This window comes from Leucopleurus acutus, assembly GCF_964270905.1.
Source record: "Leucopleurus acutus genome assembly, chromosome: 20".
Lineage (NCBI taxonomy): Eukaryota > Metazoa > Chordata > Mammalia > Artiodactyla > Delphinidae > Leucopleurus > Leucopleurus acutus.
Window position 1 is genome coordinate 40,017,453 of NC_139162.1, and position 27,121 is coordinate 40,044,573.

Below are 27,121 nucleotides of genomic sequence, written 5' to 3' on the forward strand. Positions count from 1 at the left end.
ATTTTTATAATGTTTTTATCTATTCTGTGACTGACATCAATAACACATAACAGTTTCATTGACATTGTATTGCATCCAATGGACCCAGTGACCTGATTCAATGTCAGCAGAAAAGCCTCATATATCATCTCTGTGGCTGAATTGCAACAGATCCATTACTGATGCTTCAACCCCAGAAGAGCCCCAGAACTGATGCCAAGTCCACTTCAAGGGTTTGTCTCCTTCCTGAGCTTCCTTTTTCACAACTGTCTTAGTTCTCTGACTATGGACATCCCCCTGTAGCTCACCCTCATAGACTGGTCCACCATGAACTTGCTTTTAGACTTGATGATTCTTGAGGGGTGGGGCAGGTCTGTGCATGAGGTACGTCACAGGGCACACAGCAGGAGCTCAACTTGTGAATGAATGAGAAAAGGAAAGGGGAAGAAGGAAAGATGGAAAGGACACCTGCCTCTCAAATACAGAATACAGTAAGAGCTTTGAGCTGACACATCAGGGGCCACTTTGCTAGGGTCCCTGGAGGAGTAAAGATTTGTTAGTAGGACAGAAAATAGCAAAGGCTTTAGAATGCCTTTGCAAAATGCAAACCTAGAGTAAGGGAATTCTCTGCCCCAGACTTCAGCCCCAGGACCTGGAAGCCAGCCAGCATGTGGGGAAGAGAGGCAGCTGGCTGGCAAGGCCCTTGTGTTGGGCACACAGAGAGGCCCCCAACCAGCAAGCCCACCCTTGGTTCTCCTCATCTTCTCAGCCATGCAAAACGGGGACGAACACTGACTCCACAGACTTACGTGGGTTTAAGTCAGCCCTCACTAATACCACAATATATTTGTCATTTGCTCACTGGTAAGCCTGTTTAGTAGTCAAAACTGTAGAAAATTGAATATATACTCATTGTATAAAAATGATATGCTTGGTTAGTTATAGCTTAGAAGAAATAAGTACATCTATCATAGAAGAGCAGGCTGTCAGGTCTTTATGTGTAAGAAAAATATTGAACACAAATGTGATAAATGTTGGGCACCACTTACAAAAGTTTTCCGACAAAGTTGGTTTGTAATAAGTTTTTCCAAGCAAAGGGGAAAATGAAAGGAAAAGAAAGGGACAGTGGGAAGAAGAAAGCAAGAGGAAATGAAAACGAGTGGAGAAATAGAAAGAGGGCATAAAGAGCTCGGAGTTGGTCAAAGACACAGGGACAGGACATGGATCTGGCTGTGGCCCAGAGGGGAGAGGTAGGAGGACTGAGGTCAGCAATGTGAACTGATGACAAACTCTAGGACATGGGAATAGATCCATAAATAAGACACTTTCAGGTGGGGAGGGACTCCAAGAACAATGCTGAGTGCTCCAGGTGGGGACTTGGGGCAGTAAGGGTGCCCGAGTGTGTGAAGAGGGGCACAGGCAGGGTCCTCGGGAGTGAGCAGGCTGGGTCAGTGCTGGTCTCTGGGCTAAGCCCTGGGACCGACGCAGAGTCCCTGTCTGGTGAGGGAGGCTGGACTCGGACATAGGAACAGTGAGGAGGCGGCCGAGGCTGTGGGTATCAGGTTCAACGAGCCAAGGGGACAGTGAGTGAGCTGGCAGATGATGGAGGAAGCAGAAGGTGCATTCCTGGAGGAAATGGAGAGTGACCAGGGCTTGAGGTCAGAGAGGGCAGGGAGTGCTTCCACTGGGGAAGAGCCCACAGTGGAGGTGGAGGGGTCTGTGTCCATTTGGCTGGGGCAGAGAGAGGATGCATTGGAGGGCAGGGGCCACAGAGATAAGGCAGGAGGGAAGCTGGTTGGGAACATATCTTGACCTGTGGGCGGGGCTTGAAATCAAGTTCAAACTGGCTCCCCTGGGATCCAGTAACCACTGGGAGACACTGAGGGGGTTTTGCAGCTGGGCAGAGTGAGGGAGGAAGCCAGTGAAGGGCAGGGAGGGGAGGTGTCTCTTCCTCCCAAGAGGGTAGCCAGATTCCAGAACACCCTCCTCTGCCCTGTGGCCCTGGCCCTCCCATGGTGCCTCTGCCCTGTCTGGGATCTGTACTATGGAGAAATTCAGAAGGGCTCAGGGGAGAATGCTGGTATGAAAACCACCCATGGTGGGTGCAGGTCAGGACAAGGGAGGGAGGGTGAGGATCTCCTCTGCCCAGACTCCTCTCATGCTCAGGAGAAATGGCGATGGGTAAAGGAGTTCTGTGACCTGTGTTACCTCTTCCTCAATCGCCTGGTAATTTATTTTTTCCTTTTACTTTAGCCAACATTTAGATAGTGCTCACTATCTCCCAGGAATTGTTTGAAGCATTTTATAGACATTATTTCATTGTCATAATAACCCTAAATGTGGCAGGTACTATACTTAGCCCTATTTTACAGACAAGGAAACTGAGGCAGATGGGAGAATAAGCAACATGTCCAAGTCACCCTGCTACTAAGTGGCAGAGCTGGCATTGGAATGGCACAAGTCTAAACTTTGCTGCACTGGGTAACCCTCCTGCCCCAAGCCACGCGTGAAGGAAATGCCACTCTTTCCCTGGAGAGGACCCAGGTATTCAGAGAGAGCATTTTGACTGTCCTGTCTGTTCCTTTCAGGAACTTGCCCTCTTTGAAGATGGGAAAATGGTCTGAGAAAGGGAGGGACGGGGCTGAGTAAAGAAGGGCTCCCCCATGGCAGGCAGGGAGGTCAGGTCTTCACCCAGCTTCCGCAGCCCTAAACTTTATAACTCTGGATTTACCTTCACTGCTCTCAGCTCCACGTTCCTCCTCATTTTCAGAGAAGCTTTTTTCATGGGGCAGCAAAGATGGGCCAACTTTGCCAATCATCTCCACTGTCATCATAACTCCTGGCCAGGAGTTTTCATTTCATGAAAGCCCAGCTTTTACTGAGCAAGTTTGTCCTCAGGACTTCTTTTGAGCCCGTGGAACCAGCTGTGCCTGAAACCTGATACCCTTGGACTTCCTGGTTCTGTGATCCAACAGGTATTTTTCTCCTTAAAATACAAGCAAGTCATATCATATGATGCATTGTGTAGGAAATCCTCTTTGAGGAGCCTCTTTAGGGGGAGGTCACTGTGGCGTTAATAACCAGTGGATCTTACAGGAGAACAGCTGATCACTTCCCTGACAGATGAGATGGAGATGTAATCCACTTTCAGAGTTTGACCATTTACACTCCAATTCTGTGAGGTATCAAAATTGATTCTTCAGAAGGTGGCATTTGAGGTTTAATCCTCAGTGAACTAAGGAACCAGTGAGTTGAGACCATGTCCCCACAGACATGCAGCTCAAGGTCAAGAGACTCCATGCTTGGAGCTGCAGGAGGCAAGATGAAATGAGAGTATATCTTTTCAGAATTTTCAATGCTTTAACTTACTGGAGGAACTAATGGTGGAATGTCAGGCACATTCTCAAGTAAGATGAGTAAATTTGGAGCCAGGGAAAGTTTACAGGTTTGGGCCCAGCACAGAGGATGGATTGACAGCTTTCTTGACAGCTGTGGATACAAACCCATTCTGAGTACACAGTGGTGCAGCCAGGGCAGCAGCACAGAGTTGTAAGCACATCCCAGGGCTGGAGTGCTTGCAGGATTCTCAGGGGAGGACTGAGGTGTGGACAAGCCTTGAGGGACATAGGAACCAATGGTTTACCCCCCAGCCCTACCCCACCCAGGCCTTAGCAGCCTGTTTCTGTGGGCAGAGATCCTGGCAGGTGAGGTTCAGACACCAGATGAGAAATTCTACCTAAGCCCAGCTCAGACCCAACCAAGGCTGGCTGAGGAAGAGACCTGGTGAACATTTGCTAACTGGGTAAATCAAATCCACTGGGAAAATTGGAGAGGCCATTTCCTGAGGATGCAGCCTTGAGGGTCTTTAAGATGCAGGTCTGCTTTGTTTGATACAATGGCCATGATGCCTCAAAGCCATCACAATTCAAATTTGGAAGCATTGATCTAGATACAAGAGACCCTCCAAGATAAATCACTTAGTTCAACAATGGAGTTTCCATCATTCTGCTTGTAAGGCTGGGTTTTGCTGGGGTGTGTTTTTTAAAGAAGAATTGATACTCTTATTAATAAGTCATGATGAGTCCCAGGAAGGTGAGTGGAGCCCTAGGCTGGCCCTGGAGAAGAAAGGAAGGGGATTGGAGAAGGAGAGGGAGGGGAGGGAAAGGGAAGAGAAAGACAAGAAGAAGACAGCTGTCTGCAAGCCAGGAAGAGAGCCTTCACCAGAACCTGACCATGCTGACACCCTGATTTAAGACTTCCAGGCTCCAGAACAATGAGAAAATTAATGTCTGTTGTATAAGCGCCCCACCAGTCTGTAGTATTTTATGTAGCCCAAGCTAATACAGATGGGGATTTTATATATATATATATATATATATATATATATATATATATATATATATACACACACACACACACAAGTCTTCATATGTGCACAAGTCTGGATTCACTTTTTGTTCTATTGCTCTATTTGTCTATTCTAGTGCTAATACCACTCACTTTTCATCAAAGTGAGATTAAAACATTTTCAGACAAACCCTCCTCCTCCTCTTTTATTTTTAAACATTTACTATTTATTGGTTCTTCTTGCACATGGACTTTCCTATATAAATATTAGGATCAGCTTGTCAATTTCCATGACATCTCTTGTTGGTCTTGATAAATTCTAGGCTGAATTCATGAATTTATTTTGGTAAAATTGCAGATTTTCAATGCTGAGTCCCGCCTTTCCAGAGTACAGTTCACATCTCTTGGGTCTTCAGCTCACCTCCTTAGGGCTTTCCTGGGGCAGGTCCACCTTCTAGAGATTTCTCTATTTCTGAATCTCTGACTCACTGCACAGTTTTATATACATATCTGTACTCTCTTATCTCCAGCTATTGTTATTCACAACTGAGGAGGATGTAGGCACCCAGGGAAATGTAATGGTCTATTTATAAGTACAAAACAAATGACAAAGTCAAGACCAGAACTCAGGTCCCCTGACATTTCACCCACCTCATAGCCAGGCCATAGTAACTGAGCTATCACACGCCTGAGGCTACCTCTCCACCCAATGGTTGGTCTCCATCACTCACACTAATCTACTGCCTGCCCAGCCCAACAAGATACAACATGACTACTTTATATTCAGATGAGTTCAAGACATCCATTCATAGGTTTACTGAGTGCTTTCTGAATGCCAAGTCCAATGCTATATGTTGGATACACCAAAATGAATGAAACAAGATCCCTGGCCTGAGAAAATTTCATAGGGAAGTCAGACACGTGCACCCAATTTACAGATGTCATGGGGGTGAGAGGGTGTGTCTGTGCATTGATTTGCAATGCAGGTTTTCATTGGGAATGGGGCTGTGGGTAAGGGAGCTGGGAAGGAAACAGCCCCTTCCCGTGAACTCACATCTTCCAGGTCCTTTCCTCTTACAGCAAAAATCCCTGGACATAACACAGCAAACAATCACAGGAAGACTGTGAAAGGTGGAAAGCAGAAGGCAGACTGCCTAGGGACCTCAGGCCTTGAGGTCCAGAGTCATGAACAAACATATTCAAGAAGCTGAGTGAACCCTAAACAGAATAAATCCAAACAAATCCATGCCAAGATCATAATCAAATTTCTGAAAACTAAAGACAAACAATTTTGAAAGGGACTAGGAAGTAAGCACTTCACTCAACAATAGCAGAATACACATTCTTTTCACGTTCCCATAAACATATACCAAGATATTTGAGGCCATAAAATAAACTTCAACAAACTTAAAAGAATTAAAATCATACAGAGTATATTCCTTGGCCAAAAGAGACTCAAAATAGAAATCAACATGAGAAATAAAACATAAAAATCTCCAAGCACTTGAACCTTAAACAAACACATTTAAATAATCAATGGGTTAAAGAGGAATCTCTAGAGAAATTTTAAAAATACACTGAAATGAATGAAAATAAAAATACAACATAAAATTTTGTGAATTCATCTAAAGCAGTGCTGAGAGGGAAATTTAGAGCACTAAGTACTAATACTAGAGAAGAGTAAATGTCTTAACTCAATAATAAAATTTTCTACCTCTATAAACTAGGAAAAGAAGAGCAAAATAAACCTAAAGCAAGAAGAAAGAAAACAAACAAAAAAGATAATACCAGAAATCAATTAAATTGAAAAACAGAAAATCAATGAAACAAAAAGATGTTTTTTCCCAGAAAATCAATAAAAACCCCTAGTAAGACTGACAAAGTTAAAGAGAAAGAAGACACAAATCACTCATAGAAATGAAACACACAAATCACTGATAGAAATGAAACAGAGCCTGTCACTACAGCCTGTAAGAGGATAAGAAGGATATATTATGAACAACTTTACACCCTTAAATTTGAGAATTGTAAAAACAACCCCCCCACACACACACAATCTAACAAAACTCAACCAATAGACATTCTGAATAGCCCCATGACCATTAATGCAGTTAAATTTGTAATTATAAAGCTACCAAAAAAGGGATCTCCATGTCCAGATGATTTCACTGGAGATTTCTATGAAACTTTAAAGAAAAATTAGTGCCAATTATACACAATTATTTACAGAAAATAAAAGTAGAGGGAACATTTTACAACTTATTTTATGAGGCCAGTATTACTCTGATACCAAAACCAAATGAAAGTATAAAAGAAGGAGAAGAAGAAAAGGAAGGAGAAAAGGAAAAAGAAGAAAACTACAGATCAGTAATACTTATAAACTTATACACAGAAGTTCTCAAAAAATATTAGCAAATCAAATACAGCAATGTATAAAAATAATTATACATCTGGATTGTATTCTTTTTCTAGGGCTTCCATAACAAAATATCACAGACTGGTGGCTTAGACATCAGAAATTTATTTTCTCACAATTCTGGAGGCTGGAAGTCTAAGATCACGGTGTCAGCATAGTTGGTTTCTTCTGAGTCCTCTCTCTTTGGCTTGCTGTGTCCTCAAATGTCATCCCTTTGTGCTGCCTGTGTCCTAGTCTCTACTTCTTATAAGGACACTAATCATACTGGATTAGAGCCCACTCTAATGACCCCATTTTATTTAATTACTTTTTAAAAGACGTTATCTCCAAATACAGTCACATTCTGAAGTACTGGGGGTTAGGGTTCCAACATATTGAATTTTCAGGAGACACGGTTCAGCACATAGCAAGGACCAAGTAGGATTTATTCTGGGTATGCAAATTTGGTTTGATGTATGAAAGTCAGTTAAGTCCAGGAAGTTGGAGAGCAATGACCTTGATGTTCAGCAGGATGGTAGTTGTTGATGCTCATGAGCTGTGACAGAGGAGTGATATGGATGTAAGCCCAGCTGGAGCAGCTGAGGAAAAATTGGAGAGAGCACAGATTGTGGAGAACATTTTCAAGGTTCTCTAGAAATTGGCCCCTTGAAATCCTGAGTGGGGACAGCTTAGCCAAGTGAGTAATATTTGAGATTTGGGGACCTGAGTATATCCTTGGGTAGGAACTCCCTAAAGAACAATTTGGGCATCCTAGACTTTTTTGATCTGTTACCTAACATTGGAGCTGAAGTGATGCGATATGAACCCAAGGCTGAGTTCTAGTTCTGCCCCTAGCTTGCTGTGTGATCTTGAGCAAGTGCCCGCTCTTGTGTGGGCCTGAGGAGGAATATGTGTTTTTTTTCTTTGTTGTTAGCCCCCATTCCCTCACAACTAATAGTTCAGTTCTGCCCCTACGCATGAACAAAAGAGTCCCAACCTTGTACCTCATTGGTATTTCTACAGCCTTGCCCCTCCCCACAAGACAAGGACATGTGGCTGAAGCCCATGCCTCCTTCTCCTGACCACACCAGCTATGTGGATCCCCTGCCCGAGTTGTCCTGAATCTGAGACCAAGCCTGAATTTACCTCTTCCTTTGGTCCCACCTCTCAAGTGCGGACCGTAAACCCTGGGTTGGAGTTATGGCCAAGGGTCTGCTGTTTGTGAGAAGAATAGACAGAGCATGACATGCAGGTTGGGTCTTCACCTGTGTGAATGGGAAGCCCTTCAGGATGCAGGAGAGAGCAGAGGTGGGAAGGAAGCTGTCTGTAGGCTGAGGAGGGACTTGTGCGGTGGTGGTGGGGGTTAGAACTGGGTGCATTCTCTTTGAGTAGACAGAATTCCAAGGTATTTGGGAATTCTAAACTCAAATATGACCTCACAGGCTGTTATAAAGCTATATTTATCCAGGTAGAAGGATATAACATGTTTTATTTAACAGTTCGTAACTTATTTGTAACATTTAAAAATATTTGTATTCACATGGGGATCCATGAAAGTGCTAGGTAGGATTGGATCTATTACAGGACCCTTGGGGGAAATGTCCTCTCTCTGATTATATGTTGTTTTAGGAGGGACGGAGAATCCAGATCCATTCCTCTCCTTACATAGAAGTAGCAGACCTTTCAGCCCCTTCCACCGGAATCTTCCTTTCCTTGTCCTTTAAGCACCAAAGGTCAAGCATATGACCTAAGCTCAACCAATCATATTCTTTCTTCCTAGACTTGGACCTGGGACTAAGTAAATAGACGTAGGTGATGTTCATTCTAGCAGGAGTGAATCCTGGAGTTAAGTGTCCCCTGTTCTGGCTCCAGCCTTGCTGCTCAACCTCAGACGTCAGGCTGCTTACCCCATACATTCTGGAAGCTGCTTGATATCTTCTCTATTGTGTTTAATTTGGTCAGTTGATTTCTGTTGCTTATCTTCAGAGAACCCTTGGGTATTTCAGACCTCAACTTTCTGCTTTGTCAATGATCTCAAAGGGTCCTTCCAGCTCTGATGCTCAATAGCCCATGTTCCAGAAGCTGCAGAAGCTACTCAGCTTCCTCCAAATGATGAGTACGTATTTGTAGATGGGAGGTTGCTCAGCTAATGCTGTCCACACAGCACGAGTTGTGTAGATCTGGTGGACAAGGTAATGAGTAGGATTGGCACTGGTCCTGGAGGTGGGGGGATAAAGATGTGTCTGGGGAGGTGAAGTGGACCACTGTTGTGGAATTTCTAGATTTGACCTTTGTATTAAAGGAAACTCTGTCCAACATTGCTTTAATGGATTCTGGATGACCTTAAGCCACTCTGCCCACAGGCGAGGAGTATCCAACTCCAGCTGCATCCTTTCATTTGATGACTCAGTTCAGCCCAATCTAGCAAGTTCAGATTGGTATTATTTGAATGCTCTGAAGGTCACTGAATCCTTCAAGGTGAGTGTGTATTAGCATCTGCCCTCAAGGAGCTTAGAGACCATCTACTGCTTTGCCAGGCTTCTCCAAAGCACCTTTCCCTTTTTCTTTTCTTCCCTTTCCCTTTTCTTTTCTTTCCCTCCTAGCAAGAGAGCATTTGCACCAACTCCCAGAGTCTGAGGTTTACAACACACACACATTTTAAGAATTCCAAAAATGATATCTGATTTTGCAGAATTTATATAACCAAAACCTGCACTTTTATAAACGTCTTCAGCCCCCTTCCTAACTCACCCCAACCACAGATATGGAGAGAGGGTGATTCAGTAGAACTCCATTTGGCCAAGGTTGGAGTTATGTCTCAAATACTTCTCTGAATTGATGGCAGACAAAACCTCCTCACTATCCAGATCTGAGACTGTTACTGGATTGCAAAGTGGTGGTGTTTGTGTTGTTCCCTCAGTTCTTAACATTGGGAGGTTCTGGCACTCAGTGGGGTGGGGTGACTGGAAGCATTGCGGTGAGGGGTGTTTGGGGGTTTGATGTATTTGTTCTTTCATACACAGCTCACTCTGTTCCTAGCCCCCTTTACAGATGACAAGAGGTGCTAGACAGTGGAAAGTAAGATGTGTGGTGCTGCAGGCAGAAACTTGATATGGTGTAATTACTGTACATTAAAATAGATGGAATTTGGATATAAAAGCAGAGCAGACCATACCTTACGTGATGCTGAGAAGGGAGGCATCATCACCCCACTCTGCATGTGCATGTACCTGAAAGAACGTTCTAGTCTCTGAAAATGGCACATGGGCCAAAAAGTCCAAATAAACACCTCATTGCTAGGAGTGGGAGGGGTGGGGGCTCTCACCAAGGCAGATGAGAGTGGATGTGAATCAGAAACCACACTCATATGAGCCATCTTTTGGTTTGAACTTTTACTCAAATATGAGGAACTGAATTTCTCTTTTCAGAACCAAACTAAAGCCATGCCAATTCCTTTTTTTGGCCAGAGAAAAGCAATTCAGTTTCCCAAGATTTTCCTAAATAACTGTGCCAGACTAGGTGAAGAGAGAATAGGTTACCACATGCCCCAAGTAGCTTATTAGTTTATTTGACAGTCTAAAGACCAGTGAGAATAACTTTTGAAAATACAATTTGTAATTGAGTATTATTATGCTTAGTTCGACTAAGGATGTCAAAAACAGAGGGATCAATTATTGGTCCAAAAAATTCACTGGGAAGGTACAACTTGAACTAACCTTGAAGAGTAGATTCAACTAGACAGAGGGGTGGAACATGTACCATCTAGTTAGAGGTGGCAAACAGCATGAGAAATAGCTCAGAGGTAAGTACTGAGATGGTATATGTGTGAATAGATGGGGGAAGAAAAGAGAAAGGATACTTTAGGTGATATAAAACCAAGGGAGTTCAAATGTTAGATATGGACTTGACTAGTGATCCCCTTACTGCCCCATATCAACCCTAAGAATCTCTGATCATAAGGTACCCAGATAAAATAAAGGGCTAAGCTTCAGAGAGTGGGAGGGTGCCATGCAAGTGGTGAATGATGGGATTTAGTGGAGAGGGTGCTATAAGAGTAATACTGATTCTTAGCTTTTGACTGGGTTTTACATTTCTTTTTTGTCACTCTTTTGATCACAGCACCTCAGCCAAGGGAAAGACAGAATAAAGCAGCCTTAATTTCTCTGTGGCACATTGTTGAATTTTTAGAAAAGAAGATGTCACACTGGGTGTCCTGCCCACCACACGGCTGGCTTCCCGTGGGTCTGACACTGAATTTCGTGATCTCTTTCCCAAGTGACAGAGTACACACAGCTGTCACCACTGAGATGCACCTCTTTGGGTGGTTTTCTAAAATTGTTCTTAACATACATTTAAGTATATGAAAGTCATTCCTGGAGGTGAGGCCATTTTGAATGCAAGGTGATCATCACATCCCTTGCAATCATAGAAGAAACTGGAAATAAAGTCCAGCCTGCCGATGTCATAACCAGCACTCATGAGCTGAAATAAACTTTTCCTCACTCCACTTCATTGAGGTCTCTACCATGTTTGACTGATGTCAAAATGAAGGATGGAGAGTAAGCAGGCCTAAGGAAGACCACTTCCTTTTCAAAGGGGCATCTGGCTAGGAGACCTTGATTTAGTTGTACCTCCATGATCACACACACACACACACACACACACACACACACACACACAATTCTGCCCAAGTACTGATGAAGACAGATGGGGAAAATGGGAACTCACACCATCACCCCAAACAGAAGCTAACAGACATTAATGCCAGCAGGTGGAAGGAATTCTACCCAAGTGACAATATCTTTAGAAATACAAAGAAAATTGGGAAAAACACAATTATAATGACATCCTTTAACTTGATTTTGTCTTGAGAGATCAAATAGGAAAAAAGTGAGAAAATCTGAATAATATAATACTTTACCTTATGGAGAATATGCCTTATTTCCTAGCACCCATATAATTTTTATTAAAATGTAAACTTCTGATTTTTTTTTTTTTTCGGTACGTGGGACTCTCACTGTTGTGGCCTCTCCCATTGCGGAGCACAGGCTCCGGTCGCACAGGCTCAGCGGCCATGGTTCACGGGCCCAGCCGCTCCGCGGCATGTGGGATCTTCCTGGACCGGGGCACTAACCCATGTCCCCTGCATCAGCAGGTGGACTCTCAACCACTGCACCACCGGGGAAGCCCTAAACTTCTGATTTTTAAAGATACACTTTTAAAAATCAGAAGTTTATGTTTCACACCTAACCAAGTATAATTAAAGTAATACTTAATGACAAACATTTAGTAAAAATAACAATCATTAGGAAATTAAGTAATATTACTTGTCAAATAAAAATTCAAACTTTAATTATATATTTATATTATATTTATATAAAATTTAATTATATATTTATTTAAATTATATATATAAATAATCTTAAAAGTGGTCAGTTTGTGTGAGAGAAAAATTTAAAACATTACATATTTTCATTTTTAACAAAAATTTTAACGAGCTGAATATTAACTCAAAGACTTAGAAATATAACAACAAAAAATCCAACAGAAAACGTAGAACCAGTTAAGACCAGAATTTAAATGAATTAGAAAAAGAAAAGGAGGAGAATATATTGTGTATATGCACATATTGTGTATATATATATATAATATTTTAAGATCGTTTTTCTGAAAGTTCTAGACATTGCATAAAAATACATGACCTATATAAATACTGGGGAAAAGAAAACAAGATTATTATGATTTACTGTTAATTAGATTATTTCCCCCTAAATGCTATGACAAATGAGCAATGATTAAAACTAATATGAAATGTGATTGGAATAAATTACATCTTTTTTTTGAAATTTGACAACCTGAGTTTAAGGTCTATGGAAGAAACAATAAGTTAAAAAGTCCAGAAAAAATTTACATGCAGTAATTCAGGAAGTTTTTCCCTTTACACATTATACATCTGCAATAATAAAATCAGTGTGGTTTGGTTTTCTATGACAAACCAATGGACCAGAAGAAAAATTTCAGAAGCATGCCTAGATTTATGTAATATGGAATTTAAACTCTGTGGATAAAGGATAAACGGCTCATTTGATGTGTTGGAACAATGGCTAACTTTTTTCAAAAAGAAATATAATCAGTAATTCATACCAATAATCAAAGCAAGTTTCATGTAGATAAAATATTTAAATGTAAGTAATGAAATCATAGAAGTACTAGAAGCAAACGTGGGTATATATATCATTGGCAGATGGGTGGGATGTTCATTCTGAACTATATAATTTTTAGAATAAACATGTTTCTATTTTAATTACAGTAAAATTTGATACTTATATAAATGAAATAATATTTGTTATATCAAATCCATATATTAACTCTTTTATGCTGTCTACTTTTGGTGTCTTGCTTGGAAAACCGTGTGTGTGCTTGCTTGTATGTGTATGTGTTTGCATGTGTGTGTACGTTCTAAAAACAGGGACCCCATGAAAATCAGACTAGCATAACATTTAAGAGTACAGATTCTGCCATCTGGCACACTTAAAATCCAACTTCACGTGACCTTAGGCAATTTAACCTTTTTATGTCCCAATTTTCTTAACTGTAAAATGGAAATAATAATGTTACCTAATACATTGGAGTGTCTGGAGGCTTAAGTTAGTTAACATATGTAAAGTACTTAGAATAGTAGTTGGCAAATTTAAACATTATTTAATCTACTATTAAAATAATACTAATGTACATTAGAAGATTATTTAGAACTGAAAAAATATATATGGCCAAAAATTACACTAAAATAACTAAATTATTTTACATTTATTTGGTAAAAGAAATGCAGTTAAAATATTAATGGGTTCTTATTTTTCACCTATAAAAGTGGGAAAGACAAAAATGATCAGTTCTCAAAGTTAGGAAGTTGACAGAAAAATAAACACCTTATAAATTGGTATCAAACTTCATAGGGTAACTTGGCAATAACTACCAAAATATTATCGATGTATATACTTTTAATCCAGCCATTCCTCTCCAGAAATGTATCTTATGGAAATTATTATATGTAGACAAATATTCAGCTACAAAGATAATCTTTCTAGTGTTGTTTAGAGAGGTGATATAATTTCTGTCTTAAATGCTTGATAGAATCCACCTCTGAACTAGTGCTCTTTTTGGAAAGGTCATTAATTATTGATTCAATTTCTTTAATGGATAAAGACCTATTCATATTGGTTATTTCTCTGTGTCTGAGTTTTAACAGATTTTGTCTTTCAAGGAATTGGTCCATTTCATACAGGGCATCAAATTTATGGGTGTAGAGTTGTTCATAATATTCCTTTATTATCATTGTAATATCCATGGGATCAGTAGTGAAAACCTGTTTTTATTTTTGATGGTAGTAATTCATGTGTTCTATCCTTCTTGGTTGGTTGGGCTAAAGGTTTACAATTTTATTGATTTTTTTCAAAGACAAGCTGTTGATTTTCCTCTATTGACTTCTCATCTTAAGTTTCATTTATTTCTGCTTTAATTTTTATTATTTCATTTATTATAGTTACTTTGGATTTAATTTTCTCTTCTTTTCCTAGTTTCCTAAGGTGGAAGCCAGATTATTGATCTTAAATCATTCTTCTTTATTAATATATACATTCAATGCTATAAATTTCCCTCCAAATACTGCTTTTACTGCATCTCACAAATGTTGATAAGTTGTATTTTCATTTTCACTTAGCTCAAACTATTTTTTATTTATCTTAACATTTCTTTGACCCATGTGTCATCACATGAAATCACATGAAATATCATCTTCAGATATTTGGGGATTATCCAGCTATCTTTCTGTCATTGATTTCTAGTTTAATTTCATTGTGGTTTGAGAGCAGACATTGTATAATTTCTATTCTTTTAAATGTGTTAAAGGTATTATATTTTCCAGAATGTGCTATATCTTGGCAAATGTCCCATAGGAACTTGAGAAGACTATGTATTCTGCTGTTGTTGGATGAAGTATCCTATAAATGTCAATTAGATCCAGTTGACTTGTGGTTCTGTTCAGTTTGACTATATCCTTCCTGATTTTCTGCCTGCTGAATCCATCAGTTACTGATACAGGGGTGTTGAAGTCTATAACTGTAACAATGGATTTATTTATCAGTTTATCAGTTTTTGACTCATGTATTTTGACTCTCACATTAAGTATTGTTATGTCCTCCTGAAGAATTTAGCCTTTGATCTTCATGTAATGCCCATCTTTATGTTTGCTAATTTTCCTTGCTCTGAAGTCTGTTTGGTCTGGAATTAATATGGTGTTTTGATTTTGATTAGTGTTAGCATGGTATATCTTTCTCCATCCCTTTACTTTTAATCTAATTGTCTTTTTATTGAAAGTGGGTTTTTGCTAGACAGCATATGGTTGAGTTTTGTTTTATATCCATTCTGACATTTTCTGTCTTTTAATTGGTATATTTAAACCATTCACATTTAAAGTGATTATTGATACAGTTGGAGTAATAACTACCATATTTTTAATTTTTTAAATTCTTATCCTTGTTCTTTGTTTCTTTTTTTCTCCTTCCACTCTTTTTCTGCTTTCTCTTGTTTTAATTGAGCATGTTATATGATTTCACTTTCTCTCCTCTCTTAGCATATTAATTATACTTAACCTATTTTTTAATAGTTGCACTAGAGTTTGCAATATACATTTACAACTAATCTAAGTACTTTCAAATAAATCTATACATCTTCATGGTAAGTATAGTTACCATATAACAGAGTATCCCCAGTGCCTCCCTTCTGTCCCTTACAACATCACTGTCATTCATTTTCCTTATCTATAAGCCGTAATCACCCAATATATCACTGCTATTATTATTTTGACAAACTAGTTATTTATTAGATCAATTAAAAATAAGAAAAATACATTTAAAAAAATTTACCTTCTTTTATTCCTCTCTAACGCTCTTCCTTTCTTCATGTAGATCCAGGTTCCTGACCTATTTTATTTTCCTTTTCTCTAGCTTTGTGTTGTTTATAATAGTAAACATTTGGAGACAGATGTTTAATAATTGGATAAAACTGTGGTAAGACCATGTAATGAAAAACTATGAAGCCATTGAAAATGATTGTGAATTTCCATCCTTCCCCTGCTCTCCACCTCCTGGTGTTCCAATAATTAATCATAGGTGAAGAAAGTTCATTGGGGATAAATTTCAGGCAGTAGAGCTAAATATTTCTGCTTCCTCTTGTACTTCTGAGAATCTTTCCCACTGTTGGTGGAAGAGGGGTTGTTGCCAGGAAGGAGAAGAGTGCCAACCAGATGCAGCAGACACAGAATGCAGATTCCTGGTCGTGGGTGAGAGGTTCCCCCATAAGGCTTGGGAAGTTCAGCTCTCACAATATGGGATCAGGTAGCTAGAGAGAGGGCCTTTTCCTTGACCTAGTGGTTCTGTGGTTGTTACTAGAAGGATTGAAATATGGCTGATTCTCCCCACCAAGCATCACCTTTGCCTGCCCCTCATTCAGAGAACTAGGCTTTTTTTCTCCTGGCTTCAGAAAAGGAAAAAACCCTAAAAACAGAGGAGGAAAAGGCATCTCTTTCTTCAGAATTTCAATAGAATTTCAACAACTCTTGGAAAAACTGCAGGACTCTAGGTACAGACAACATTTTAAAAGAAAACTTCATGACTAAGAGTCTCTTCCCAAGTCTAGGAAGGAATTTCAGGCTGGAATGAGGGAGAGAAACCGAGAAATCCATTTTTCCTGCAGAGGTCACTGTGACTTGTACCTTAGGCTGAGCCCCAGAGAATGGGAAAACAAGACAAGTTTGTAGGAACTCTAAAGCAATTGTGACCTGCACTGTTTCCTGGGAAGAGACCAGGAAGGCAAGAAGCTCAGCGGAGATAGACAAGGCTTTGGGCAATCTGGTGCGATTTCCAGATAGCAGGTAAGTGCAGAAGAAGGAAGCATCTCAATCCCTTTGTGCTGGAGGGCAGCATGGAAGTTGCTGGGTGAATTGACTTTAGACTGGGGATGTGGGACATCCCATAATGAGTGGAATGGACCAATGACTCAGACTAGACATGAGGATGGGCATCCTGGTGAATTTCAGTGCAGAGAAATGACATTGAGGCATTAAGAAACTGAACCTTAAAACCTAGAAGCAACTGGTAGGGAAGGATTTTCCCTTTACTGAAGTTAGATTTCTCCTACAACCCTGGTAAAATGATTGCTCAGAATAAATGATAATTGAATTATAAAAGGTAAAGTTATACTTATTGAACACTTGTGTTTGTGGACCTAGATTCTTATTTGATCATTTTTATGGTAATTTTAGACCCAGACTTCCCTAAGGTGATGACATGAGGAGAGGCAAGAGTAAAGACAACTATTAGCAGTTGTTGTGTCTGAAAATACCCTCCCACTAAGGGTTAAGGAAGGCCATTTTTTATCCACACTGAGGAAACAGCAGCCCTGATTGTAAATAAGGAATTAATGTGTGCATCAAAGACAATGTCGAGATTGCATAAAAAATGAGCAGTTCACACCTTTTTTTTCAAAGTTAACTTTTTTTCAGCTTAAAAACCTGATAAATGATTTCAATTAAGTTACAGAAAAAGAAAATTATATTGCAAATTCATGCAAAATCTTCCTAAAAAATCACTTGCCTAATTACACAAATCAATCCTTCAGACTGAGAATCTAACCTCAAAATAGAAAGTATGGATGTTTCAGCAGCAGTTGCACAAGTAAGGTGGGAACTTCAGGGTGGTCTGCTCTGGCCCCATTTTTATCAGGATAAAATGTGTTAAAGATCACAGAAAACTAGTTTTTCAGGACCCATTGTTGCTCCATAGAAAACTCAGTACAGTGCCTAAGGAGGTGCTCCATATCTAGTTCTTTCTCCTCTTTAGGCAAAATGAATAATGAACTCCTTTACCCAAGAGAGAGTTGTAGAATATGTTAGTTCTGGAGCAACTGAGAATTACCAAGCAGTATCAAATGCATATGTGGATGCTCTCAATTACACCATAATTCAAATAAATCATTATTATCATTGTTGTCATCATCGCAATCACCATCATCATCTAAGAACTTTGCAGCTGTTTGGATGGACCCTGATGTAGTAGGAAAGGAATTTGGGTTGAAGGACCAGGATGTAGGATTTAAATGCAGACTTTAGCTGCTTGTTTAATTTTGGCAGGTTGCTTCCCTGCTCTGGGACTCACTTTATGCTTGTATATCTGAGTGGGTAGTCTACGTGGACCAAGGATTCTTCTTTTTGGCATTCTTTATTGTTTCACACCTGCCCCTACCTTCACAGTTTATGAGTTTTTAAGGTCTTTGAGGGCAAAGATCTTGTTTTGTTGACTATGGTATCCCTCAGGTCTGTCTTAGGGTATGTGCCTAGCATTATTGGCTAAGGTGAGTTAGAGTTTGGTTTTGTTTTGCTTTGGGAGGGGTCTGGAAGGAAAAGATAGAAGAGGTAGTGGTATATGCTGTCCACTTAGAGGCATTGGTTTCCCTCACCCTGCTCCCATCCTCAGGGGGTAGAGTCCTAGAACTTTGTCCTCAATTTCTGGCAAACACATGGGAGTCATGCAGCATGTCTGCTTGTATTCAGTAGCTCTACAGTCCCATATTTCCCCAAAGAGCTGGGAATTGTGTTTATGTTTTATTCCTGGTACTTGGCTGTGTCATGGAGGTGGAGTGGCCTCCATTTGTTTGATTCTTAGTGGTAGTGCCACCCCACCAAGTTTGCATCATTAATGCCATTAATGATTAAAGGATGAACCTAGGACAGGGACTCTGCTCCTCCTTGATAGAGATAACATTTTTGGCTCTAACTAAACAAACACAGATACAATAAAACGCACTCAATACACAACAAATAAGTATCCAGAAGTACAGGAGATGGGAAAAGGAGGAGAATTTCCTAGAATACTCATGATTGAAGAAAACTAAGGCATTTGAGTACAAACCTTGGTGCTGAGCTTCTGGGGATGCGAGGAAAATGGAGGGAACAGAGACATGTGGGGTCTCAAAGCAATGTCATAGTGGTGCATGCACCACTATGTGAAATGCATTTCCAGGTCCTGGGTTTTGAGATGTAGTGAGTTAATATAATAAGCAAGGGTTTTCTGGATCAGCTATTACTGCATAATGAATCATTTATTTTAAGCCTATTAATGGCTGAAAATAACAACCTAAAGCTTTTTATTTCTTTTGAATCTGTAAGTCAGCTGGACAGTTCTGTTGATCTAGGCCAAGACCAGCTAATCTCAGCCAGGGAAACTCATGCTTCTGTGGTCAGCTGGTGGATCAGCTATGTTAGCTGCTCTTAGCCCCAGCTGGCAGAACTTTTCTCTGCTCCATGTTGTCTCTCATCTTCCAGCAGGCTAGCTGGGGCTTGTCCAAGGGCTACAGAGTTCTAAAAGGGACTGGAGAAGTGCAAGAAGTTTGCGGGGGCTAAACTGGGTGAGCCAAAAGTGAGTCATAAGGACAGCACAGAGGGGAAGGGAAAGAGTCTATTTCTTCATGGGGGGAACTGTGAAGTCACATCGCAAAAGTTATGGACACAGGGAGGTAAAGAATTTGAGCCACTTTTGCACTCCACCTACCACAGTCAAACCTCTGTCCACAATTATTCACATTCTTCATACAAAGTTCATTACACCCCTCCTGAGACCCTTACCTCCCAACTCTTATCCAATCATGGCATCATACTCCAAGTCTAAGATCTGTGATTTGCATCAGCTCCAGACCCAAATCCTGTTGATCCTGAGGCCCATGAATTAAAAGCCAAGTTATCAGTCCTCACACATGCTACATTCAATGTTGAAATGAACAATAAAACCCCAATGAGAACACTCATTCAAAAGTGGCAAGAATGGGAGGCATGTGGCAGTCACTGGTCTACAGGAGTTCTGAAGTCACACTGGGTAAATGGTGAGGTATGTTACTTGATGAGGCAATGTTTCTATTCCCTGGGAGTAACTGCCCCATCCATTGGTTTCCATACGTCTCAGCTTCACTGTTTGAGACCTCCTTCCTTTTCTATCGTCCTCTGGTTACTTCTAAATAAGTGGCCTGCTGTAGCAGCAAGTTGCTTTCTTAGTCTGCTTCTTGACCTTCAGAAGTTGGAGGCACAGGAATCTCTTTAAAATTTAAAAAATCTCAGTCCTTTTATTACACACTAGTAGCATTTGCCAATTCAATTTTGCTTTAAAATGTTGGGGGTTTTCTCTGTGGCTAATTGTTATTTACCCTATGTGTTGAAAGCCACAGCTAAAATATCCTCTGAGACAGACTCCTCTCTTTAAAGTTACTTCTAGTTTGGGCTGTGGCTTCTCTATTCTTAAACTGCCCTTTAGTCCAGCTGAGAAGGTCTATATACACTTACCATTTTTGATTTTATCTTTGTACTTATGACTCACTTTATTTTATTTATTTTTAAAAATCAGTATACAATAAAATTAACATTTATTGTATATACAGTTCTATGAGTCATAATATGTGGATAGATTTGCATAATCATAATTACCATCAGTATAGGGAACCATTCCATCACCCTAAAAACTCCTCTGTGCTATCCCTTTATAGTCACACTTTCCTCCACCCCTAACTTCTGACAACCACTGATCTGTTTTCCATCACTATATTTTGCCGTTTTAAGAATGTCACATAAATGGAACCATATAGTATGTAGGTTTTTGACACTAGACTTACTCAAGCATAATGACTTTGAGTTTTTGCTTGTATCAACAATGCATTCACTATTAGTGCTCAGTAGAATTCCAGTGTATGAATGTACCCAGTTTATTTAACCATCACCCACTGAAAGATATTTGTTTTTTATCCAGTTTGGCACAGTTTTAAATAGAAATTCTCTAAACGATTGTGCATAGATCTTCATGTAGATGTTTTTGTTGTTTGTTTGTTACATTTTTCTGGGGTAAATACCTGTGAATGGGATTTCTGGGTCATAGGAAAGGGTGTGTTTGCTTTTATAAGAAACTACACGCTGTTTTACCTCATGATTATACCATTTTGCATTCCTACCATTAACGTATGAAAGTTCCAGGTGCTTTTCATCCTCCCTAATGCTTGGTATTCTTAGTATTCTTTATTTTAGCCAATCTAATATGTGTGTAGTGGTGTTCGTCTTAGCCTTAGCTTGCATTTCCCTAATGGCTAGTGAGAACATATTTTCATTGGCTTATATGCCATCTGTATAACTTCTTCAGTGAAACATCTGTGTCATTAACCATTTTCTAATTGGATTGTTTGCTTTTTAATGTTGAATTTTGAGAGTTCTTTATATATACTACATATGCATCCTTTGCTAAATATGTGGTTTGCAAATATTTTTTCCCCAGATGTTTTTTTTCCCCATTTCAGTTATTAATTTAACTAAGGGTAATTGCACAAATGACAAAAAAATATTTAGACAGTCAACTTTTAAGATAAACAAGGAAAAAAAAGACCTCATAGGCTTGATGGTCTGAAGTTAACAATAACTACAAATATGTAGGCATAAGGAATTGTTAATATCCTCAAGATTCTTTGCTATTTTCCATTGTAAACAATCATGTCATCTACAAAGAGGCACAGTTTTATTTCTTCCTTTCCAATCTGTATGGCTATTATCTCCATTTCTTGCCTTATTGCTCTGTCTAGATCTTCCAATGCTATGTTGCATGGCAATGGTGAGAGTGGAATCCTTGCCTTACTCCCAGTCTTAGTGAGGAAACATTAAGTCTTTCACTATAAAGTATGATGTTAGCTATCGGTTTTTAAAATAGATGATCTATATTAATTTGAGGAAGTTTCCCATTATTCCTAGTTGACCGAAACTTTTTATCATGAATAGGTATTGACTTTTATGAAATTATTTTTGCAACAATTGATATGATCATATTATTTTTATTCTTTAGCATGCTAACATGGTGGATTACATTGATTAATTTTCAAATATTAAACCAGCTTGGCCTCCCTGAATAATCTCCACTTGGGTGAGTATATAACTGTCATTATATATTATATATTGTTTGTTTGGAAGTCCTATTATTCTTTGTGTATATGTTTATAATTGTTATATATTTACTAATCTTTTTATCATTATAGAATGTCCTTGTATGCCCCATGAACAATTTTTGTTTTAAAGTCTATTTTTCTGGAATTAGTATAGCCATTTCCAGTTCACTTTGGTAACTGTTTTCATGGTATATCTTTTTTTGTTAATCCTTTTTCTTTCAAACTACTTGTATCTTTGAATCTAAACAGAGTCTTTTATATAGGCAGCATATAGTTTGGTCATATTTAAAAATATATATTCTCCCAATCTCTACCTTTTAATTAAAAAGTTTAATCCATTCACATTTAAGGTAATTACTGGTACAATAGGATTTATGTCTCTCATTTTGCTGTTTGTCTTCTATATGTCTTGTAAGTTTTGTTTCTTGATTTCTCGATTATTGTCTTATTTTGTGTTAATTAGATATTTTCTTGTGTACCCTTTTAATAGTCTTGTCATTTCTTTGACTATATATTTTTCAGTTATTTTCTTAGTTGTTTCCTTGGGGATTGTCATCAACATCTTAATTTATAAAATTCTACTTTGGATTAATACCAACTTAATTTCACTAGTATTCAAACATTGCTGCAATATAACTATTCCCTTACTCTTTTATCCTATTATTGTCATAAATTACATCTTTATACATTGTGTGCACACCAACATATATTTATAATTATTGCTTTATGTGGTTGTCTTTTCAGATAGAGAAAAAAAAGAAGTTACACACAAACATATTTACAATTTGTATTTATGGATATATATATTATAATTTGTGTTTATGCATGTAATTACCTTTAATTATTCATATATATTCAATTTACTGTCTAGTGTCCTTTCATTTCAGCCTGAAGGACTCCCTTAAGTATCTCTTGTAGGGCAGGTCTGCTAGAGATGTACTCTTTTTATCTATCTTAATTTCTCCTTCATTTTTGGAGGATAGTAATTTTTTTTTTTTTTTTTGTATATAGAATTCTTGGTTAACAGTTTGGGTTCTTTTTCATACTTTGAAAATGCCAGCCGAATTCCTGACTTTGTGGTTTCTGATAAAAAATCTGCTGTTAATCTTATTGAGGATTCCTTGTACATAATGAGCTGCTTCTCTTTACTGCTTTCAAGATTCTCTTTTTGACCTTCAACAGTTTGATTATGATTTTTAGGTGTTGATATCTGAATTTATTCTCCTTGGAGTTTGTTGAGCTTCTTGAATGTGTAGATTAATATTTTTAATCAAACTTGGGAATACTTTTGCCATCAAACATTTATTATTCTCCTTTCTGTCTCCTCTTCTTCTCTCATTCTGAACTCCTATTATGGATATGTTGGTACTTGGATGTTGTCCCACAGATCTCTCATGATCTGTTCATTTTTCTTCATTCTTTTTCCTTTCTGTTCCTCAGGCTGGATAATCTCAATTGACCTGTCCTCAAGTTTCCTGGGTCTTTATTCTGCCCACTCAAATATGTTGTTGAGTTCCTCCAGTAAATTTTTATTTTCAGTTATTGTACTTTTCAACTCCAGCAATTCCATTTCATTATTTTAAAAATAATTTATATTTCTTTATTAATATTCTATATTTGTGGAGACATCTTCTCATACTTTAGTTCTTTAGAGTGTTTCCCTTTAGCTAATTAAGATATCTGATTTAAAGTCTTTGCTAGTAAGTCCAATGCCTGGGTTTCCTGAGACTGTTTTTATTGATTGCATTTTTTTGTGTATATGGTCCTTACTTTCTTGCTTCTTCACATGTCTTGTAATTTGTGTTGAAAATAGATTATTTTAAGTATTATAATGTGGTAACACTGAAAATCAGATTCTCCTCTTTTCAGGGTTGTTGTTTTTGCTGCTTGTCATAGTTATTATTAGTTATTTTTTGTTTAGTGATTTTTCTAAACTACTTATGGAAATCTATATTTTTAATGTGTGTTGCTACTAAAGTCTCTATTTAGTTAGTGATCAGTTAATAATTGGACAGAGATTTCCTAAGCATCTGAGATAAAGATTCTATCACTTTTATTGAGGGGCTCTTCATGAATTTTGAGACATGCTTTCAACACTCAACCAGTTAGTTGAAAATCCTGCCTTAGCTTTCACTTCCTGCTTGTGCAGAACTTCAAAGTCAGCCAGAAGTGAAACCTAAGGTCCTTCTCCAGTGTGTCTTAAGCATGTACACAGCCCTATGCATGCTCTTGCCTTTCTAGATTCCCAGGAATATGTTGTAGCTTTTCAAAGCCCCTATGGATATCTCATTCCTCAACTTTCCCTTTTATGCTTTTACCTTTAATCTAGTCTATTTCTTGCCTCAAATATTATCTATTGCCTCAGGCAGCCACAATGTTAAAACACTTGCCTATGAATGTTTTTGTTTGTTTCATCCTGGAAAGAGGCTTTTAACAATAATGAGCCCCAAGTCTAGCCAAATAAGACAAGACCTTAAAGTGACATTTTATAGGGAAACACCAGACAGGTCAAATGAAAATTCTTTGATTATCTGCTTCATTTGGTACAAGAAATGTGGACTGTCATTTTTCTTTTTTTTTTTTGGACATTTTAAATATGAGCTTTATTTTAAATTTAAAGAAACACTGAGAATAAACACTTTTTACAAATTATATCAAACACTTAAAACATAAAACATAATCTAGGAATGTTAAACAATAATTCTTTTTTTTTGTAACAATAATTCTTAATTCAAAGTAATGACATTCATAGAATACATCTTGGTGCTAGCCAATATGGAGTTTACTTAAATCTAGTATTTTTTATAAGCTTAACCATTAATCCTTCCTAAAATACAATGATTATGACTCAACTTTATGAGGTTAAGCTAATCTTCTAGGCAATACTCTCCTATAACTTTTTCAAATACAATTTATACCAGCAAGGAAATTATTAAAACATATATAAATTATGCTGAGGGGCTTGATTAAAAGGCTGTCTATATAGAGAGATGCATCTCACCTTAGAAAGCGTGCACGTGCACACACACACACACACACACACACACTCTTGATCGAAAATAAGATGCCAGGACATTCTCTTAGTTATGTTACACAGCAAACTGCACGTTTATAAATGTCATTCTATTATGTATGAACTGAAAAACATATATTTTTTTAAAAGCCCTTGACATGGGGGAGTGGAATATGCCCGCATTAAGTGCAGAAACTCAGAGTTTTATGAACTGCCTGTCTCCAGCTGGCTCCAGGCACCACTGAAAACTGTCACCCTCAGAAAGACAAGATGGTCTTGTTAATGATTTCCACGGCCTCCAGAATCTCATCCTCCTTGATCACAAGTGGAGGTGCAAACCTGATTGATATCACCGTGGGTTGGCTTGGCCAGAAGTCCATTATCTCAAAGTCGCAGGCACACCTTCCAAGCATCATAATCTTTGGTTTCTCTAATAACAATAGCATTTAATAATCCTTTTCCTCTTACAGCCGTTACAATATCAGAAGGTAGCTTCATGAGCTCATTTCTCAAGATGATACCCATTTTCTCTGCATTTTCAGCAAGGTTTTCTTCTTCCAAAACCTCCAGGGCCGCGATGGCCACTCGGCAGCCTAGTGGATTGCCACCATACGTTGAACCATGTTCCCCTGGTTTAATGGTCAGCATTATTTCATCGTCACACAACACTGCGGATACAGGGTATAAATCGCCAGAAAGTGCCTTTCCTAGAAGGACCATATCAGGTCTGACATTTTCGTGATCAACAGCCAGCCATCTACCAGTTCTGGCCAATCCTGTCTGTATTTCATCAGCAATAAACAGAACCTGGTGCTGGGTGCAGAGCTCTCGCACGCCCACAAGGTAGCCTGGATCTGGAACAACAACGCCTGCTTCACCCTGAATTGGTTCCACCATGAACGCGGCAACGTTTGGGTCCTGAAGTGCACGCTCAAGAGCAGGCAGATCATTATATGGAATGATTTCGAAACCCGGCATAAATGGTCCAAAACCATCGTAACTGGTTGGGTCTGTGGAACTGGAGATAGCAGACAATGTTCTACCCCAAAAGTTTCCAGCTGCAAAAACAATCTTTGCTTTGTATTTCGGGATCCCCTTCACAGTATATCCCCATCTACGAGCAAGTTTGCAAGCAGTCTCTCCAGCCTCCACTCCTGTATTCATAGGAAGAACTTTGTGGTAGTTGAAAAGTTTAGTAACATACTCTTCGTATTCACCGAGCACGTTATTGTAGAAGGCCCTGGATGTTAAGGTCAATTTGTCCGCCTGACTTTTCAAAGCATTCACAATCTTTGGATGACAATGCCCTTGGTTGACAGCACTGTAGGCACTCAGAAAGTCAAAATATTTTCTGCCTTCTAAATCCCATACATAAATACCTTTCCCTCTCTCCAGGGCTACAGGTAAAGGGTGGTAGTTGTGGGCACCATATTTAGATTCCCGTTCAAAAATGTAATCGGAAAATGGAGGGCCTTGGACTGTTTTTTTAGTTGCAACAGATGTAGCAGAAGCCACTGAAGAATGAAATCCACGAAGGACAGCAACAGTCTGCAAACGTGCTAGTTTGGAAAACATGATGTCCTTCAAGTAGGAATATCACCAACCAGCTAACCCTTCTTCACACAGTTCAGATTAGAATACAGATTTTCAGCCCGAGATCCAGGGACGGTCTTCAGAGGGTCCAATAACTACGTTTACTGAGCAGTCCAGCGTGTCCAGAATGCGCTCTCCTGGCCGACGTCAGGAACCCAGTGTGCTCGCGGGGCCCACGGCCCAGGTCCCACGCGCCGGCGCCCTAAAGGCTTCCTCCCCGGAAACCCGGAGGCGCCCGAGAGGCTCAGGGTCGAGGCGCAGAGACCCCAGGGCCTCTGGGGCCGCGGCACGGGTTCGTGGACTGCGGGCCGGGAGGGCAGAGTGCCCGCCCCCATGGGCCGCGCGCCGAGGGGCCGGCCCGGCTCCGCCCGCTCGGGCAGGCGGAGGTGCCACATCCACAGCCTCTCTCTTTCTGCCTCCCTCGCCCGCTGCTCCCTGCTGGGATGCGCCACACCCCTGCCCACCCGGATTGCGTGCGGGCCGGCTGCTCTCCGACCCCCGGTATCCCGGTGCCCACAGCCGGCAGCGCAAACCTGCTGCGGAGGCGGAGCCTGCCTGCCGGTCAAGGCCCAGCACGCCCCCTCAGCCGGCTCCCCCCGAACCCGGGACCGGAGCCGCCCACGCCAGCCCCCCGACCCGCCGCGGCCCGAGGCGCCGGGGACCCACCCCAGCCCCGGCCCCACGGCGCCTGCGCGGATACCTGGCGGCACCTCGGAAACCAGCCCGGGACACGCGGCGTCAACTGAGCAACTGCCTGGACTGTCATTTTTCAAAGC

General features: G+C 39.8%; 1 protein-coding gene across 1 annotated transcript; it reads right to left on the minus strand.

Moving 5' to 3' along the window:
- Nucleotides 1-24,383: 24,383 nt before the first annotated feature.
- LOC309976674 (ornithine aminotransferase, mitochondrial-like) lies at nt 24,384-26,767 on the minus strand. The gene is given in 3 exon segments (XM_082862406.1): nt 24,384-25,096; nt 25,098-25,136; nt 25,140-26,767. Coding segments are annotated over 3 exon segments (1,314 nt in total). The 5' UTR covers nt 26,328-26,767; the 3' UTR covers nt 24,384-25,009.
- Nucleotides 26,768-27,121: the final 354 nt, after the last annotated feature.